The sequence below is a fragment of the Carassius auratus genome, chromosome 6 (genome assembly GCF_003368295.1).
Source record: "Carassius auratus strain Wakin chromosome 6, ASM336829v1, whole genome shotgun sequence".
Classification (NCBI taxonomy): Eukaryota; Metazoa; Chordata; class Actinopteri; order Cypriniformes; family Cyprinidae; genus Carassius; species Carassius auratus.
The window spans coordinates 28,031,367-28,049,821 of NC_039248.1; the positions used below are offsets into that span (position 1 = coordinate 28,031,367).

Consider the following 18,455-nt stretch of genomic DNA (forward strand, 5'->3'; position numbering starts at 1 on the left):
CCCTATATGATGTCATCCATTGAAACAATATGACGTCATACATGTATGTACATTTAACTTCTGCATAACCAGCATTTTTTTTTTTTACTCATTACAAGATATTTTGTCCCTATATTCATGTCAATGTCTTCTGTTCTAGCTTTTCAAGATGCGTTTAAATGCATTTATATTTTGTAACAAATTCTCTTGCTCTATGAAATGCAGTTAGTTATGATCACTCCAGGGGGAGACAAACAGAACATTTCGAAGTCGTTTCATGATGTTACTTGTCACTGAATATTACATCAACCCAACTTTTTAATGAAAGGTCGTCACTTTCTAATGCACAATCAGATGTTCTCTTCAATCAAAGTATTAGCATCAGTGCAAGTGAATGTTGATCATAAAGTACAGCAAATATCTGACATTCATAATGTCACTCATGAGTAATAGTTCAGATGTCAGTAGTTTATGCGTTTTGCACAGTCGAATCCCTCCAGTTGAGGGGAAATTATCGAGTTGGGGAAACACGGAGAGCGACCAAAATGCACTGTGACTCGTGGCATGATTAGAGTGCACCGAACAGCCTTCCTCTTCCTCTTCTTCATCAGACAATTGATGATGCTGTTAGTACAAACCATGTGTCTGCTGTTCAGCTTGCTCTGACAGACACGTTTGGAAACACAGTATGCCTGGCTCCAATGTGCCTTGTCATTTTTTCAGACTCGTAGTTTTCTTTTTTAACCTAGTATGTTCACCCTTGATAGTTCATGCATACAGTAAGTATTTGAGATTTTTACGCACATCAGTCATCAAATGCGGTTTTTAAACTTTAGAATAAATTATAGTTTTTAGGTAAAAAACCTAAATGCTTGCTATTCACATCTAATAAATCACCTATATTATTTGTCACTTTTTAGACATATCAGACACCTGTAAATTAGTTTTTTTTTTTTTTTTTTTACTTTTTAGTGCAGTTTGAGTGTGTGCATGAGATATTTGGCCAGCAATACAAACAGGTCAAATTAATTTCTGTTTCAACACCAGCATCCTGAATACATGTTCACCCTCACAGCATTCCATACGAGTGTTTGAGATTTTGTACACATCAGAAAGACACGAGTGTGTGTGTGTGTTTCAGATCATATGCATGTACGTGTGAACTCTCAGAATGAGCGTGTCCCACTGAAATCACTGATGTGTGTTGTGTGGAATTGTCAAAGAAAGAAATATTTTAAAGCATATGGAGAGTTTGTTGATTGTAACTGTAAATAATGAATGTAAAATAGGTGAATTTTATGTCTAAGAAATTGTAGTTTTATAGTGTGATTTTAATAGCTGTACTGTTTTCATCTATTTTTATAATGTAGAATAGATTTCTTTTCTTTAATGCACTATCATGGTAGTAAATACTGTAAGACAGTGTAAACACCTTACCTTTTTTTGTTTACCATACTGTATTTATTAGTTCACCTAATTTATTTAGTTTTTTTTGCTTTCAGTTTTACTTCTGTTATGGAAATAAAATTGTTAGAAAAAAAAATCTGTTTTTGTGATTGAACTGAGGATCGGTGTGGGTAGCTGTAGCACTGGGGTTTCCAACAAGTGGTTCTGATTAATCAAACACACCCGATACAACTTTGATCAAACTGAAACTGGCGAGTTATTTAGAAGACCTACAATAACCACTGTCAGAAATCAAGACCCTCGAGAAAAAGAAGTTGAACAGTTTTAATTTCTAATTCAGCAAAGCAAATGAACCCTGGCAGTGTTGTGTAGTGAAGGTTTGAGCGTTTGTGAGGGTGAGTTGAACTTCTCTGGTCAGCCATAGATAAAGGAAATTGGATTCTTCTCATTGTGTTTGATACTATAGATGATGTGTCCACACTAAGGAATGGAGATGCAAAACAACTTCTGAAAAGTGTGGATAAAAAATATTACCACCCTCTTTATTAATATTAAATGCATGCAACTGATATAGATAAATTATATGTGTGAAGTCACATACAGCAGTTTAAAATGCATGTGAAAAAAGTGCTTTTTTGCATGTATAAAAAGCATTAGATGCTGGTAGAATTTGAAGTCAATTTCAAATTGAGCCAGGTCTAAAAAAAAAATATGTTGCTGAATTGCCAGTGTATAAAACAGGCAAATGATTTGGATGAACTTTGGCCATGAATTATTAAATGAAGCATGGAAGGATCAGTGCAGTGCAGCTCATGCATTCATATTGGCATTCACACAGTATTATGTACCATTTCAAATTTATTTTATTATTTCTTACAAAACAATATCAATCATGTGACAGAAACTTCTTGTAAACTTGCCAAATTAACATTGAAGCTCTACAAAGCTTGACAAGAAAGGATGCCAAAATAAATCAAATAAGACAATGAAAATATTTATACCTTTTAAGTGTGCATTTGAAAAACTGCATCGAGCACATATATACATATACAAATAGAGGACAACAGAACTACTGTATATAATCTGGGACATTCAAGAGCACTTTGGTTTGAAAACCCAAAACCTGAGTTTGACTCCAGCCCTCCCCCGTCCCGCAGAGGAGACGTACACCATCTAGTACCCATTTATACTCATGAGCTGGGGCGGAAAATAATAACATCTCAGAGCTGCTGCTCATACCTCACAAGGACATACCTAAACAATATATTATTAGAAGCTTCTTAAGAGGTATATGGTTCAATGATGACGTGAATAAACACGTTTCGTTGCAAAACACATACTGAGGATAAAACAAAATACAACACAAATGCTGTGTTATGTTAATTCCAGCTAAGCATGACATCAATATAAGCCTGTCCTTCATATGAAAAAAAAAAATCCCAAAATTTAATTCAAAACTGTATAAACAACTAAAAATGTACACCTTTTCATCAAAACGTTCCTATCAGCACTTGAAAATCAATGTTTGAGGAATGCAAAAGTGGAATATTTTTTGAGAGGGCAAAAAATCGGATATCAATTCTGATATCAGTCGAACGTTTATGTGTGTTTTTTGGTATCTGTAGATGAGTCCAGTGCATTTGAGCTTTACATTTTTTTTTTTTTGCATAGAGTAAACCAAAGCTGAAGAATGATTTCAGATCTTCTTCCTGTCAGACGAATGAAGGTTCTCCGTGAACTCTGAAGCGATACACACAGGTGTACTCCAGGTGACCCCAGTTACTCAAGATCCTCAGCTCTGTCATGCTATAGATCTCTGACGCTTCCTACAGCCAAGAAGAAAGGTTACATTTCTCAAGTTTCACACCTAGGTAGCCCAAATATATATACATTTCTAATAAATGTAGAATTAATTTATATGTATATAAAAACTATATTTTACATAATAATTTATTATTAATGTGTCCAGACGTTTTATTATTATTAAAAATAATAGAACTATTTTGTTTAAACCAGTGTAAATATAAAATACTTTTGACAAATTTGGGGTCAGTAAGATTTTTTTATTTGTGAAAGTAATTCATACTTTTATTCAATAAGGATGCATTGATCATAAGTGACAGATGGAAAATACTTTTATAAGGTTTCAAACTATCTAAGTAAATTGAAAAAAAATGGCTGTTCTTCTGAACTTTCTATTTATCAATAGAAAGTTCAGCCTAATTATATGATGGCATGCACTAGTCACTTGTGCAGCATTGGTCTACTCACTCACCGCTCACTACCTCATTCGGCATGGAACTGACGTCATTCCACTACCTCATCAGTCCGTTAAATAACTGCTCTTGGTCACTTGTCACTTTAATCAGACTTAATAAGATATTCTTAATAAGTGATTTTTTGCACTAAAAAATCTTTTAACTGCACTGTTGTTCACTTCACTGATTTGCACTATATCTGTCATTTACCTTGCGCTGCTTTATTTAACCTTATTTTTAACTTTATTTTTAATTTGTATTATATGTCTTTTTATATATATATATATATATATATATATATATATATATATATATATATATATATATATCATTCCCTTATTGTATAGTTGTATCTACATTTTATATTTGATCTAGTTATTTTTTATTTTTTTTTAGGCTTTAATGTTAATGTTATCTGTATGCACCGGGGTCTGAGAGTAACGCAATTTCGATTCTCTGTATGTATGTACTGTACATGTGGAAATTGACAATAAAGCAGACTTGAAACTTGAAATAAAAATGTATCGGTTTCCACAAAAATATTAAACTGTGTTTAACACCAATAAAATGAATAAGAAATGTTTTTTTGAGCAGCATATCAGCATATTAGAATTAGTATTATATTAGTAGCTTTACAATCACCGTCATAAACTATATTTAAAAAACATTCAAACAGAAAACTGTTAGTTTAAACTGAAATAATATTTCACAATATTACCGTTTTATTGCATTTTTTAAAAACAACAACAGTAATATTAATATTAAATACAGAAATACTACATGTACTACCATGATGATGATGATAGATAGTCTATTTGGACTCACCGCAAGCTTGAAAGTCTGAATGGGCTCTCCATCCTGGTCATACATGAATGTCCCAAGCAGCTTTCCATCTTCAGTCTCATCAGACATACCCTGAACACACCACAGCCGAGGAATCTCAAAGCTTTTGCTTCAGTGTTTTGCAGATGATTAAAAAAACACTGAAATAACAACTCACATAGACAGCAAAATCCTTGGGGGCGCTGTCAATGCGGGCCGTCGGTGAGAGCTCTTTGGGAAGGTGTTCGAGCGTCACATGAGTGATTCTTACTGGGTAAGACAGCGCGATTACCAGGAAACCCTGGGAGCCTCGGAATGCCCAGCACTTCCCGGGATACAGCTCGGGCTACAACACACACACACGGAAGCTTAGACAGTCAGATCTGTGTCTACTGTATGTGACAGTGTGTGTGTGATCTGGTACCTGTATAACAACCCGAGGGCTTTCTGAATGATACCACAGAGGAATGCCGAATAAACTCAGACACGCAGATCTGGTCTTATACGTCTCTGAGCACCGGGTGTTGAGCACACTGGCACCTGCACAAACACACACACACACACTTAGTCACGTCCGGTAGCGTTACATATATACACTACTGTTCAAGAGTACGATTTTTTTTTTCTTTAAAAGAAGGCTGCATTAATTGATCAATGGGAAAAGAACAGTAAAAACAGGAATACTGTGAAATAGTATTACATTTTACAAGAATTGTTTTCTATTTTAATATACTGTAAATGTAATTTATTCCTGTGATACAAAGCTGCATTTTTTTTACATGATCCTTCAGAAATCAGTCTAATATTCTGATTTGGGCTCAAGAAATACTTATTATCACTATCAATGTTGAAAACAGCTGTGCTGCTTTTTTAATCTCTGTATATATTTACTGTGCACACACACACACACACACACACAAGGGTAATTATTACCAGAAGATTCCAAGGCATAGTCGGCCAATCCAATCCCATCTGCCCTGTACAGACTAATTGCCCTGTGGACCATTTCTTTCACATCCTGTTACATACAAAAAAACAAATTCTCATTAAAAGACATCATGATCCTGACGTATACTTCAAACTAAGACTAAAACAGCACAAAAACACTATAGTTATTCTACATTTGTCATCCCGTTACACACAGACACACACTTGTATAGTGACAGCTCCGGCTCCTTCCTGTTGCAGCGTCTCTCCCACGGTCCTCCAGACGTCTCTCCTGCTCTCTTTCTCCCGCACTAGTCTGTCCAGTATCCGTTTCTCCACATCCTCCAGCGCCCTCTGCAGCTCAGGACGGAGCACGATGGTCGATTCCAATGAGCCTGGATCTTTCAGGAGTTTTATCAGCCAATCGGATAGCTCTGCTCTCAGCTGCAGAGGAAATGACATCATTAGTCCAATAATACTCAACCGCATTCATCACATCAAAGGAATTTAAATGAGCTGAAAGCATCCTTACGTTAGTGTTGAGAGAGTCTTGTGCATCAACTCTTTCCTTGAGGAGGTCTTGGGTCGACTGCAGGTTTGAGATGCTGGACTTCAGATCAGAAACCTGCTGCTCGTGTTCAGACTCTGACCTAATGAATATTAAACATATTTATTACATCACTGCATAAAATCATGATGCAACATGCAAAAGAAGATTGAACCAACTCCACAAAATCAAAGTAAAAAACTGATAAGACACTCACTTCCTCATCTGATCATCCATAGACTTCAGATCAGTTTGAATCATCTAGGAGACAAGCACACAAATACATAATTACTGTAGGTGGATGACATCATTTCCTGTTTTGCGCTTTGTTGCTATGGCAGAAGAAACAGAGGTGGTAGAAAGGAAGAGGGAACGTTTGGTTTGGTTTCCTCACCTCAGATTTGACCTTCTGTCTCATGCTCTCCATCTTCAGCAGTTCGATGTCTTTCTGAGATAACAGACAGACAAAGAGAAAGACATTAGGACACTTCCTCTTTAAAAGACACAGACAAACCTGACTGAGATTAGATTTGAATTACCATCAGGCTCGCCTCTCTTTCATGCAAGCTGACAATCTCTTCCTTCAAGTTAGACAAGCTCGCATGTTGGAGATGATCCTTTAGAGCAAAAAAAAAGCCTTTAGTTAAATAATTAGAGTAATTTAAGAGAAACATACAGTAACTGAGTATGAAAGAGGATCCTTTCTGAGTTCTCATTAACCTGGAGACAATCTACTCACAAAGGTTTCTTTCACAGGTCTATCTGTGTGTTTAACAGACGGAGTCTTTGTAACAACCTCACGAGGAAGAGAACGAGAAGCAAACGGGAACCAGTACCATATTCCTGTAACACAATATCAGGTCACTGCATATTAATGTTTATTACTCAGGCATGAACATGCAATAGCATTTTTACAGCTACATCTACTGTACTGTATGTAGTCTTCAAAGTGGGTTATTTTGAAATACTGTACACAGATTTAATTTTCGATATTTAGTCACTATCTGCCGTCTCACCAAAAATGAGAAAGATGAGAAGGAGGAGCAGAACAGCGGTCTTTCTCATATCTGATGTGCATCTACAGAGAGGGAAAGAGGAAATGTGACCATGTGTAAAAAAAATTAATGCTCCTCAATGGTTCTTTGATATGAACAGAAATACATTTGAGTGCATCTAGAAAACTACTTAATTCACTTCATTTATTTTTTAATTTTCTGAAGTCTGTGAGACTCTTTAAAACATTTTGAGGTTTGAAACAATCTAGACAATAAAAAGGTTCTTATAAAGGTTCTATTTTAAGTGCATGAAAGTTGCAGTTAACTATTACACAACTATCATACATATTCTTAAGGCCAGACATTTGTAATTATGACACACACACACGTTTGTTTTTGTGAAAATTAGCGACATCCCATTGGTGTAATGGTTTTTATAATGTAGAAACTGTATATTCTTTCGCCCTTCACCAACCCTAACCCTCACAGGAAACTTTGTGCATTTTTACTTTCTCAAAAAAAACCCTCATTCTGTATAATTTATAAGCGATTTGAAAAATGGGGACATGGGTTATGTCCTCATAAGTCACCCTCTCCTTGTAATACCTGTGTCATACCAATGTCATTATACATTATACAGAGTTGTGTCCTGATATGTCACAAAAACAAGAGCACACACACACACACACACACAGAGCACTGTACCTGCTGAGCAGAAACACATTGATCAGAGACAGTCGAGAGGTCAGGCTGTACCATGAACTTCCCAGCCACCAGTAGAACATGACCAGAGCCTGAGCTGCAACACACACACGAGCGCATGACTACTGGAGGAAAAAAAGCCTGCTTGTTCATGTTAGTGAGGTGAAGAGAGGGTTTATTCATTTAATACCTGGAGAATGAAACACGTCCCAAATGACGAACGGTGGTTCAGATACAGACTGGGCAGAACCTGGAGAAAAGGGAAAACAAAGAGTAGATGTCTTTCAACCTTCTTTGCTTGACCAACCAACCAACTAGCCAGTGATTATTTTTCTCCCCATTTATAAAATGTATATTCACACTTACTAGGGTTTGATTTTATGGATTGTTCATAATGCTCCTCAGCAGAGGAATACCCAGAGGAGAATCCCTGAGTAGCAAGGGACATGCCTGAAAAACAGAGACAATTAAAATAAATAATGCTTATATGAAATGACTATTATATATTATTTTTATTACAAATTGTAATACTATTGATATGTATATATTTTTCTATTAATATTATACATTACTTATAATAAATGTATCATTTAATAAATAAATAAAATGTAATATATATATATATATTTTTTTTTTAATTATTTTTTTTTTTTACAGACTCTGTATGTTTAGATACTAACCCTTCTCGTTCTCAGTGTGCTGTCCAGTCAGTATTTGACTCACACTGCTCGCGCGACTTGAATTGCGTGAAACATTTCCTGTGCTCTTGCGACCACTCCTCTTCTTGAAGATCCTGCAAGAAAACATCTGCATCAGCCAGAAATGCACATGCAAACTATCTACTGTATATGATGCACTGAGAGCTCCAGCAGAAACACACCTGTTTGGGCTCTCTTTGTAAGAGATGAGGCCAGTGGATCCGGTGGAGCTCGTGCTGGCTGCGTCATCATCAGGGATGGACGGCTCTTTGGTCACTAACCTCGTGCTTCTCCTCGACATCTCTGCAGAACACATATATATATATTTATTATGAAAAAAGTACTTTAACTAATTAGTGGTGACTGATAACCCAAGACTAGTACTACTGCTCATGTAATGTACTATTGTACCATTTTAATGTACTATTGTCATTATTTTTGTTTATATATATATATATATATATATATATATATATATATATATATATATATATATATATATATATATATTCTTTTTAATCTTTTTCAGTTAATTACCAAGGCAACATTTCTTTTTTCAATTTCATTAAATGTTATTCTTATTTTTTAGTTTCAGCTTTTACTGTATCTCAATTAACAACAACAACAACAACAAAAAACACACACAAAAAAAAGTTTTAAAAGGATTTGTTTTAGTTAATGATAATAACCCTGATTAAATGTTCCCTCTTTATTATTACATTTACTCATTAAGGAACATCTTTACTCACTGCTCACAGGAAAACCAGAAAACATTGTGAATCAGAACACCAAGATGAAAAACACGACAATAAACGTGACATTTCATAATACGCTGTCCACAGCTTGTTGTTGCAGTCACAAAGTGTAGTCAGATACTGATCTTTGAGTAATTCCTAATCTCGAACGGCAGCTTTGAGCAGCAGATTATGTGAAGGAGAACACGTGGAGCAAATTCCCAAACCACGGAGCTCCAGTTCCCCTTCAATCAGTTACATTAAGTCTCTTTAGTTAGATAATCTTAACAACACACTGCACTTTAAACTTAAATTAGTTAGGAATCCACCATTCTGTGCAGATGGAGAAATACAAACAAACTCTCATTCGAAGCTCTTGTTTGTTTTAAACCAGCATTCATGCAAGCAACTATTCTTTTTTTCCCTACAAATCCTTAATCCTGATTGAGCTAATACTCTCACGCAGCATTAAAAACATGCCTCCACATTTACAAACTACTCAATGACCAATGTTAGAGGAAAACACTAAGATGAAACAACATGCAAAGTCTGACCAAGTTGAATCTGTAATCCGAATATATCAGTATCTCTGCTGAAACCTATACATTTCAAATAAGTAACAGATGCTTTCAATGACGCAAAACATGCTGATTGAGAACTGAAGAGTTATTTACACCAACTTTAGATGCTGTTTAATGCAACACATCCAGCTAATAATCCCTCTAACAGCTATTTTAAACTAACAGTCTTTTAGTTGTCTTTCAGATCAGCTGTGTTCATTAAATTCATCATCTTATTTATTTCTTGATTTTTTTTATTATACATGATTAAGATATTTTTCTGTTAACTGTGTGCAAATTATAAAAAAAAAATTTAATACAACTTTTCTATTATTAACGTTATTTTTAGTTCCAAAATGTAACTGGTAAGAGACCTGTTTGGAATAAATATTGTGTATAGTCTGTATTATTATTTTGTACACTTTATTCAAGGTGAAAGGACTACTAATATTCTACAGATATTCGTGATATGGCCAACAACAAATGTGGCCCTGAACCACAAATCCAGTCTTTAGTGGCACAGGTATATTTGTTGCAATAGCCAACAACACATTGTATGGTGCAAAATTATTGATTTTCTTTATATGCCAAAAATAGGACAGGATCAGGTTCCATGAGGCTACAGTATTTTGAAAACTTCCTACCATAAATATTACAAAATTTCATTTTTGATTAGTAATATGGATTGCTAAGGACTTCATTTGGACAACTTTAAAAGTGATTTTCTCATCATTCTGATTTTTTTTGCACCTTCAGATTCCAGATTTTCAAATAGTTGTACAGTATCTCAGCCAAAATTTGGTCTAGGGTGACAAAAAAATATAATTTTACATTATATTAATATTATATATTTACTCCATCATTTTGAATAATATTAACTAACATGCATAATCATGCAAAAAACTTTATATCACTTTATAAACCACGGTAATGATTTGGAGCTCACAGAAGGAGGCAAAGTGAGTTTCCGTTTCTAACTTTGGCGGTTCTCTTGATATCTGCGCCAATTAACCACAAAGACATTTTATTTCCTTCCCGACGTGGATGCAAATTAAATGTTTTCTTGGATGTTCTGTGATGAATAATTACAAACAGACTCTCCAGATGTGAATACAACTACACATTATGTAGCTCTGCAGCCTTTGCGTGGAAATGCGGTTATTTACTAGCGCCACATGTCTATAAAACGCTCGCGCAGCATCATTTCTACAGCACGTAACGTCATGTCGACTAGTGCTCTAAACAGTCAACGCTGCTTTTGAAAATAAAAGTTAGCGTTCATACACACTCGTGGTCGTCTCACCTTCTCCGTGGGTCTCCAGGAAGACTTGCAGTCTGTCAAAACCTGCTAAAGTGCGAACCGCTCATCCGAAACGGCTCCGCAATAACGGAATAGCGACAGAGACGTCGTTAAACTCACGAGATACGAGATACTCACTTCAATCACGTGGCTTATAACGGATTCTAACGCGCTACGACAAGATGCTTTGAGGACGGAAGGGCTCGGCTCTTTGGTCTTTTGACAGTTGTCAGCAGCTCCACCTCTCGTCGTCGTTTCTTTGGGGTTGTTTATAGAAAGATGATGTAGGCAGCAGCGCTACTGTGTGCTGCTCGCTGCGCCACCCAGAGGACTCACGGAGTTACGTAGAAACTCCAGCTCGTCAAACGGGAGCTTCGTTTTACACCATTCATTTACAACATGAACCTTATATGTAAACTTTCTTCGTCGTTTGTTCAAACACTTATTTTAAACATGTTTTAAGCACTCACCTTCTGTCGACCAGCTGACTTTACGTAACCGCTGCATAAGTGAACGGTTTATGTGCGAAAATTCAGAAGTAAATAACAATAATCGTCACTTCATCTCGCGTCGTAACGAAATCTTATGTCGTCTTTTGAGTGATTTTGCTAGTTTTGGTAAAATAATACGCCATCAAAAAATTTATACAGGCTACATATATTTGTATAGATATTTATTGTTTCAGTGATTTTACCAAACGAAATTTAAATAGAAATTAATAAAATAAAAATGAAATGCTTCAGATTCATCTTTGTCCTTTTGGTCTACCTCTTGAATAAATTTTGTATTTTTATTATTTTTTTAGAATTATTTTTTTTTTTACCAAAAACTTTACTATAGTCAGCTATGGTCCTTTTATACACACACAAACACTCGTTTGAAAGGCCTACTTGTTTATGCTACATTGGGGAAAAAATATAAAAATAGTAAATTATATTTATCTGAAAGTGTAATGATGCAAACAGGGTTTCTATAAGAGGTAGGTTTAGGGTTAAGGGATAGAAAATATCATTTAGTCAGTATAACAATAATAGAAGTGTTTGGAAAGTCCCCCAAATTATACATTAACTTTAGTATATATTACAGTATATGTACACAAACACAAATACACATACACACACATATTTATATGAATAAATTAACGCTTTATAATCATATTTAAAAATCCTATTCATCACAGTTTCCAAAAAAAAAAAAAACTGTACACCTGCTTTCAACACTGATAATAATATGTAAATATTTCTTGAGGATCAGCATATTGATAAGAATAATTTATGAAGGATTATTTGACTCTGAACACTGGAGTAATGATGCTCAAACGTCATTGTTGCATCATTTATTTTTAATTGTTATAATGTTAGATTATTACTGGTTGATTGTGTTTTTGACCAAATAAATGCAGTCTTGGTGAGCATAAGATATTTTACAAAATAAGGAAGACTTTTACGACCCAAGTTTTGGAAGGGTGATATATTTTAATATTTGTTTATATTCGGAAGATGGCGCCATCGAGCCTTGTTAAGACGGAATTGTCTAATGGACCGTGCACGAAACAATACTCAAATTCATTTAAATCTTAGTCTACATTTGTTTGCCCGTGTCAACCATTTTCAGCAGTTGTTTGTCCACCTGTCGAATCTCATTCTTCTTTGCGGTTCTTAATGGAGTTTTAACTCAGAAACGCATTTGCCTTCCTATTCAGTCAAATTCAAGGGGCGTTTAAAAAAATATTACATTAAACACAGACTCACACTGAAAGAAAAAAGTTATAGGCCTGCTTAAAAAAAAGTTTGCTCTAGCTGAACATAGAAAACTTATTTCAGAACAAACCAAGGAAATTCTCATATCATTGGCCTACTGCTTTAGATTCATCAAATCCGAGTTTAACTTCGGCTGTGATGACAGAAGCATTGTGAGAGAGGTTTTTTGCTTCAGGCAGGGTTACAGATAGACAGGGTTAATGCATTCGGAGCACTGCTACCATCAAGTACAAGACAATTTGTAGGCTACCCTTCTCAACGAGTCATTGGGGGTTAACTGAGAGCTATCAACTCTAATCAGGTCTAAGAGGGATTGGATGAATGTTTAAAATGTCACACACGCCTCAAACTGTGTTCACCTTGAAGGAAACATTCTAATCAATAGTGCATCCTTAAGGGCTTATCTTATCCTTATTTGCATTTAGAACAAATTTAAATTTTGACCGTGTCTGATTAATGAGACATTAACAGGGCTTGACAAACACCCTCAGTTACAAGCTTTTACAATACAATAAATAGGTTACGTACAGCATTGGTTTTCTACATGCTATTGCTTGTCATATTAAATTATATTAGGGAATAGGGACTTTCTCATACTAGAGAACATTTGACAAAAAAAAAAAAAAAAAAAAAAAAAACACCTTACCCAGGTTGTACTATTTGTAATTCTGGTCCATTTTGCTGAAATGTTCATGTTGACTTTAAGATTGCAGTGCAGTAAGCTTACAATCTCTTATTACCAATCTGTGCACCTTGATTAATTAAGTGAGGTGACATGCGGTGATCATTTATTTCCTGCCCGCTCTATAGATTACATTGCTTTATCAGACCCAGATGTTTTGCTCAAGGTCACAGATATGCACTGTAATGTCAGGCCCAATTTGAACTGAAAATGTTTATCACTTATGCAAGGTACAATGACATAAAGGTCATCTGGAATGAAGAATGTGAGGAAACGAGAAGCACTTGCCAAAATTTGATTTTTAGTGCCTTTCTGCTGTTGCCAAGGAAACCAGTTGCACGTGTGTGTGTGTGTGAGTGTGTGTAAGTGTGTGTGTACATGTGTGTGAGTGTATAGTTTGTGTATAGCTGCTATAATATCACATAATCAAAGGAAAGACTTCTCAATTTGCTCTTTTTGTCTCTCACATGCAAATGCGCACAAAAATGAGAATGAAAAAAAAACAGACATCCGAGCATCCAGACTCAAAAGACATCAGGTTTTAAAAGCTTATGTACTGGACATTCTTCATTCGAGTTTAACCTACTGCTGATTAATTCATTATTCAGAAACCAAGTCTGAATAACGAAGCAGTTTTTCAATTGTATGTGAAAGGCAATCAAGCTCGCAGACTATTATAGCTGTGTAAGCTAACTGATAAAAGCTTAAAAGTTTTTTCATTTATTAAAGTTTTTTTATTTATTATTTTACAAATATTTTTTATTTTAATAAAAAAATATTTAATTGACATTTAATATTAAAAATATTTGTAAAATATTCATTATTAATATTTTTCATTGTAATATGTCATTAATTTCCCATTTAATTTTTTTTTCTCTAAAATATGCTGTTGATAGTGCTTCATGAATTATTAATTGATAATCAAATATAAATCAAATTTCCTGAAGAAACTGTAGTGCTCTAACTATAACTATAGGAAGAGGTAATAATTGAAATGCATGACTGATTTTAACCTAATTTTAAAACAAAGTGTGAATTGGAGTATACCATGTGTGTTTGCATGTGCACCGTCAAGTCACTATATGACTTTATGACATAATTTCCACTCTCCTTCACTTTAAATTTTAATTCTGAATTGTGGAGACTATCACCCAACCCCCCCCCCCCCCTTCAATTGAGCTGCTCAATTGCTTCTCATGTAATCATTTCATGCACTACAATTACAAACATTTTTGAATCACTAAGGAGAACTTTAGCTTTCTGTTATATAATAATTTAGCTTTCAAATTATCAACACTATACTTTGCTGTATTAATGTTCACAAAGTAGGTCTTTAAAAGGCCCTTTGACACAAACAGTATAATACTGCACAATGAGATGTTAATAAAGCTTTAAATGTATTCAAGTATTGTTTTAAAGTGTATTTTAGGGGGTCTATGTGCCCTGTACTTGGCAAGAGACTTGTCTATGTGATTATTTGTGCCTGTGACAAGGGAAATGAAAATATATGGTTTTCAGACTGATTGCATCTTTTCACGGCAGAGTGATTGCGTGACAGAAATATTTTTTCTCCGAAACTGAAAATTTTATATGGATTGCTGACTTCCTGTGAAACAAATTATGCAATATAGCTGTCATAAAGGGCTCCTCACAATTGCTTGGCAAACCAGACTGACTGTCATTAGGCTGATCACCAGAATGACAGAACAGACTCTTGGAAGGGCTCTAGGGAGAGAGAAAGAGAGGGAGGGAATATATGAGGGAAGTGAGGGATACGAAATGCCAGTCTGAGAAAAATAAGCAGGCCAAATGGGAAAGACAGAAAACAGATTAATTATTCATCAGTATTCAGAAGTCCCTGTGGGGGGATGTTGTATGGAAATATAGCGCCACGCTGTCATATGTTTCCTTTCAGCCTGAATTCCCCATCACACTCAACCTTTGACCTAAAGCATGCTAAGATTAGTAGTATTTGAGCTCTCAAACACTACTAAAAATTACCGCTTCATCCATGCAAAGAGAGGCTTTCTTTAATTCCTGCATGGTCCTCCACTTCAGAAGATTAATACCTGGCTTAAATGCACCCAAATATTTTGATACAAAGAATCAATATAGGATCAGCTTCTGCTCCGAAGGCTTATAGCTGGAAATTAATGGGCCACTGCATTTATTTTCAAACACTCAGATAGAACTGCAGCACAAAAGAAACGCCTTTTGAGACAGCTTTTAATGGTGATAATGCTGTCTGGAAACCACTTGTGTGTGTCAGTAGAATTTGTAATACAGAATAAAGTGAAAACTTTCTGACTCCTATATTGCTCTACTTTGATATATTTGATATGAATAACATTAAACATTAAACTTGCAGCAGTCTATTTTAAATCATGTTTTGCTCATCCTGATTTAGTTATGACCTGTTATGATGTATTATGTGTGTAAAAATTTAAAGAGACATTTTTATTTGATTTAACCCTTAAAAAGTAGTTTTGTTGGTATAAATTAAAGTGTTTAGTTTGATTCAGTGATACTGAATTATATATCATTTAAAATATAACCTATTAATCCAGATTTAATTTAGATGACCATTGTTAGTTTTTCATTTTCATCAAATATTTTTATTGATTAATTACTTTCCCCATCATTTCTTACATATATTGTGCATTATTATTATTGCTATCATTATTTTTTTTATAATTTCATTTACATTTAAATTAGTTTACATTTATTTGATCATAGCTAGATGCTACTTTGTATCATTAAAAAAATAAATTTAATAATAGTAGTTGAATAGTTATTTTATTTCATTTTAAATTGTTGACATTTATTTGTTATAGCTAAGATGGAAATCAAGTTCTTTCTTGTTTATCCAAGTCTGGAAAAGTCATAGACTGTTTGGACAAAACACCATATCGTGTTAACAGCTTTCTCGTTATGTTAACATGGCATCTTGTTGTTTCCATGGAGACAAGAGTGTGATAAACGCAGTCTGTCTTTCTGATTCATCTATCCATTTGTTTATCCTCCTGTCATTCATCATGTACAAACACTCACTTACACACAGAAAGCCTTTCGACCTTTTAGTTGAAATTTGCCCATAATTATGCGTTGTTGTAGTCAGTTTAATTATGATTCAATAGTGACAAAGGCTTATTTCATTTTTCTCAATTTTTTGTCCAAGATCCACACACATATACATCCTGCCCTCCCCTCTATGGTTCTGTAGATCAGATTGTATTGATCAGTACAGTCCAGAGAAAGCAGATCTCTCCCACATAGTCAGGCTGTCTGTGTGTGTAAAATTTATCTCTGCACATTATCCTCCCGCAGGAGTGTAGTTTTTAAAAAAACAATTTTTTAATCTCCATCGAAGTGCTGCCCACTTCAGACACTTCACAAACACTGATGTCTCTTTCCACAGGGCTCTAAACTAGTTTGAACCAGCCCCCACCAACCTCAAAATCCTCTCACATGATTATTCAGCAGGTATTTCATTGTACATTAAGCTGACTCAATATCAAAAACTCAGAATATGCTAATAGAATAACATAAGGGAGATAAAATGTGATGCAATGAAATGATCTGGACTGGGTTGGTCTAAAGAGGGTTTTGAAGGTAGATTCCAAGTTGCTAGTGGTCCTGATGTCCACTAGAAAAGTTTTAATGTGAGTTTGTCTTGCACGTAAGGATTTTTCTGCCTAACATTGTAAGGTCTCATATGATTGTAGATTTGCAACAAAACCAAGTCCCAGAATGCACTGGAATAAGTTCAAATATATAAATACTATTATACAATATTTATATTATGTAACATCTTAGTAACTTTATGCGTGTCATGTATGAATCGTGAAGTAGTGTGACTGAAACTGGCCACTTTTGCGGTTATATTTCCAATTTCATTAATGTTTGCAGTTTTTACGAATCAATAATAATAATTATTATTATTTTATTTTTTTTGGCTAATTTAAAAACATACTATAAGCGTTATTTAATTATTGAATGAATGATTCTTCTTAGGTAAATTTTTTTTAGTGAATCAAAAACATACAGTGCATTTCAGCTCCCAAACAAATGACAAACTTACAGTATAAGCAAAAACATGCAACACTATGGAATGCAACCAGTGTAGTCGAAGAAATTACTCTAATGAGCCGATTCTTTTAGCGAATCTAACTCATACAGATAATATCTAATTGTGAGCCCTCATTTTTGTTCATATGGCAACATGTTAAAGAAGTAGGTTAGTTAATAGTTAAATGTATGCCCTCTCTCTAAAAAGACTGTCTATAAAAAACTTATGCAAAAATTAAAAAAAATGTTTATTATTAAAATAAATAAATATCCCTAGTATTTATTCCTTACAAAAAAAGAAAAAAAAATCTTTAATGAAACCGGAAAGATTCCCATCCCTATTTTCTCATAAGAGTCATTCTGAATGCTTACTGCACTATTTCTGTTAAAACCATTGATGACTCTTTGTCAAAAGGTTAAGGCAACATCCTAGTAGTGTGACTCACAGAGACATCATTATGTGCACTCCTCTCTCTCTCTCTCACTCTGTTCAGCCACAGCTCCACTAACAAGCATGCTCTGTGTAGATTCAGGTCACAATGACTATAGTGCATCCCCTCGATTATTGCACTCTGATGTGACCATGCTCTGGGACTGAAGGTCATTAGCCCTACTGGAGCTTTTTTCACTGGCCTAATTATCTCATTTTGAAACCAAAGTGGGCTCTTATGTTCCTGCTGTGCATTCTGGGTCACTGTATAGTGTGTGCTCTCTAGAGCCTGTGGACAATTTAACCACCTCCAGATTTTATGGAATAAGTTGAGAAAGTAAAGGTAGCTCATTGAATTTACACAGTGTCAAATGCTTTAATTTGTGCTTCCACACAGCTCCCATCATATGCTTCACGTGCACATGCTTTAGCTGACAATGAATAGAGTATAAATACCTATGCATTGATTCAATCAAAGTTTTAAAAACTCTTAAGTATTATACTTTGGAACTTACCTTTCATTCATCGTTTGTGCTACAGACGTGAATGAGGTGCTAAATTATATGGTTTGTTGAGGAGAAAGGTA

General features: G+C 34.7%; 1 protein-coding gene and 1 pseudogene across 2 annotated transcripts; one reads left to right on the forward strand and one right to left on the reverse strand.

Annotated features, from left to right (window-relative positions):
- LOC113105133 (solute carrier family 2, facilitated glucose transporter member 1-like) overlaps window positions 1-1,522 on the forward strand; it is an 18,934-nt pseudogene extending 17,412 nt beyond the window's left edge.
- A 704-nt stretch (window positions 1,523-2,226) lies between these two features.
- On the reverse strand, window positions 2,227-11,482 carry LOC113105132 (SUN domain-containing protein 2-like). Of its 2 annotated transcripts, none has more exons than XM_026266265.1 (18): window positions 11,400-11,482; window positions 8,518-8,638; window positions 8,318-8,430; window positions 8,004-8,087; window positions 7,828-7,887; window positions 7,641-7,734; window positions 6,957-7,018; window positions 6,680-6,783; window positions 6,480-6,557; window positions 6,335-6,388; window positions 6,158-6,201; window positions 5,926-6,043; window positions 5,619-5,837; window positions 5,400-5,484; window positions 4,891-5,006; window positions 4,645-4,812; window positions 4,470-4,559; window positions 2,227-3,212 (listed from the first exon to the last, which is right to left on the reverse strand). In XM_026266265.1, the coding sequence occupies exons 1-18, from the start codon at window positions 11,434-11,436 to the stop codon at window positions 3,099-3,101; spliced, it is 1,761 nt and encodes a 586-aa protein (XP_026122050.1). In that variant the 5' UTR covers window positions 11,437-11,482; the 3' UTR covers window positions 2,227-3,098. The 2 variants fall into 2 exon arrangements, with proteins under 2 accessions (XP_026122050.1, XP_026122051.1); XM_026266266.1 differs by lacking the exon at window positions 11,400-11,482 and adding an exon at window positions 10,933-11,204.
- Window positions 11,483-18,455: the final 6,973 nt, after the last annotated feature.

Coding starts and splice junctions, on each gene's coding strand:
- LOC113105132 (XM_026266265.1), bottom strand. CDS start 11,436: ATGCAGCGGTTACGTAAAGTCAGCTGGTCGACAGAAG. Junction 5,838..5,925: donor AAGACTCTCTCAACACTAAC/GTAAGGATGCTT, acceptor TTTCCTCTGCAG/CTGAGAGCAGAGCTATCCGA. Junction 5,485..5,618: donor CCGGAGCTGTCACTATACAA/GTGTGTGTCTGT, acceptor TGTATGTAACAG/GATGTGAAAGAAATGGTCCA.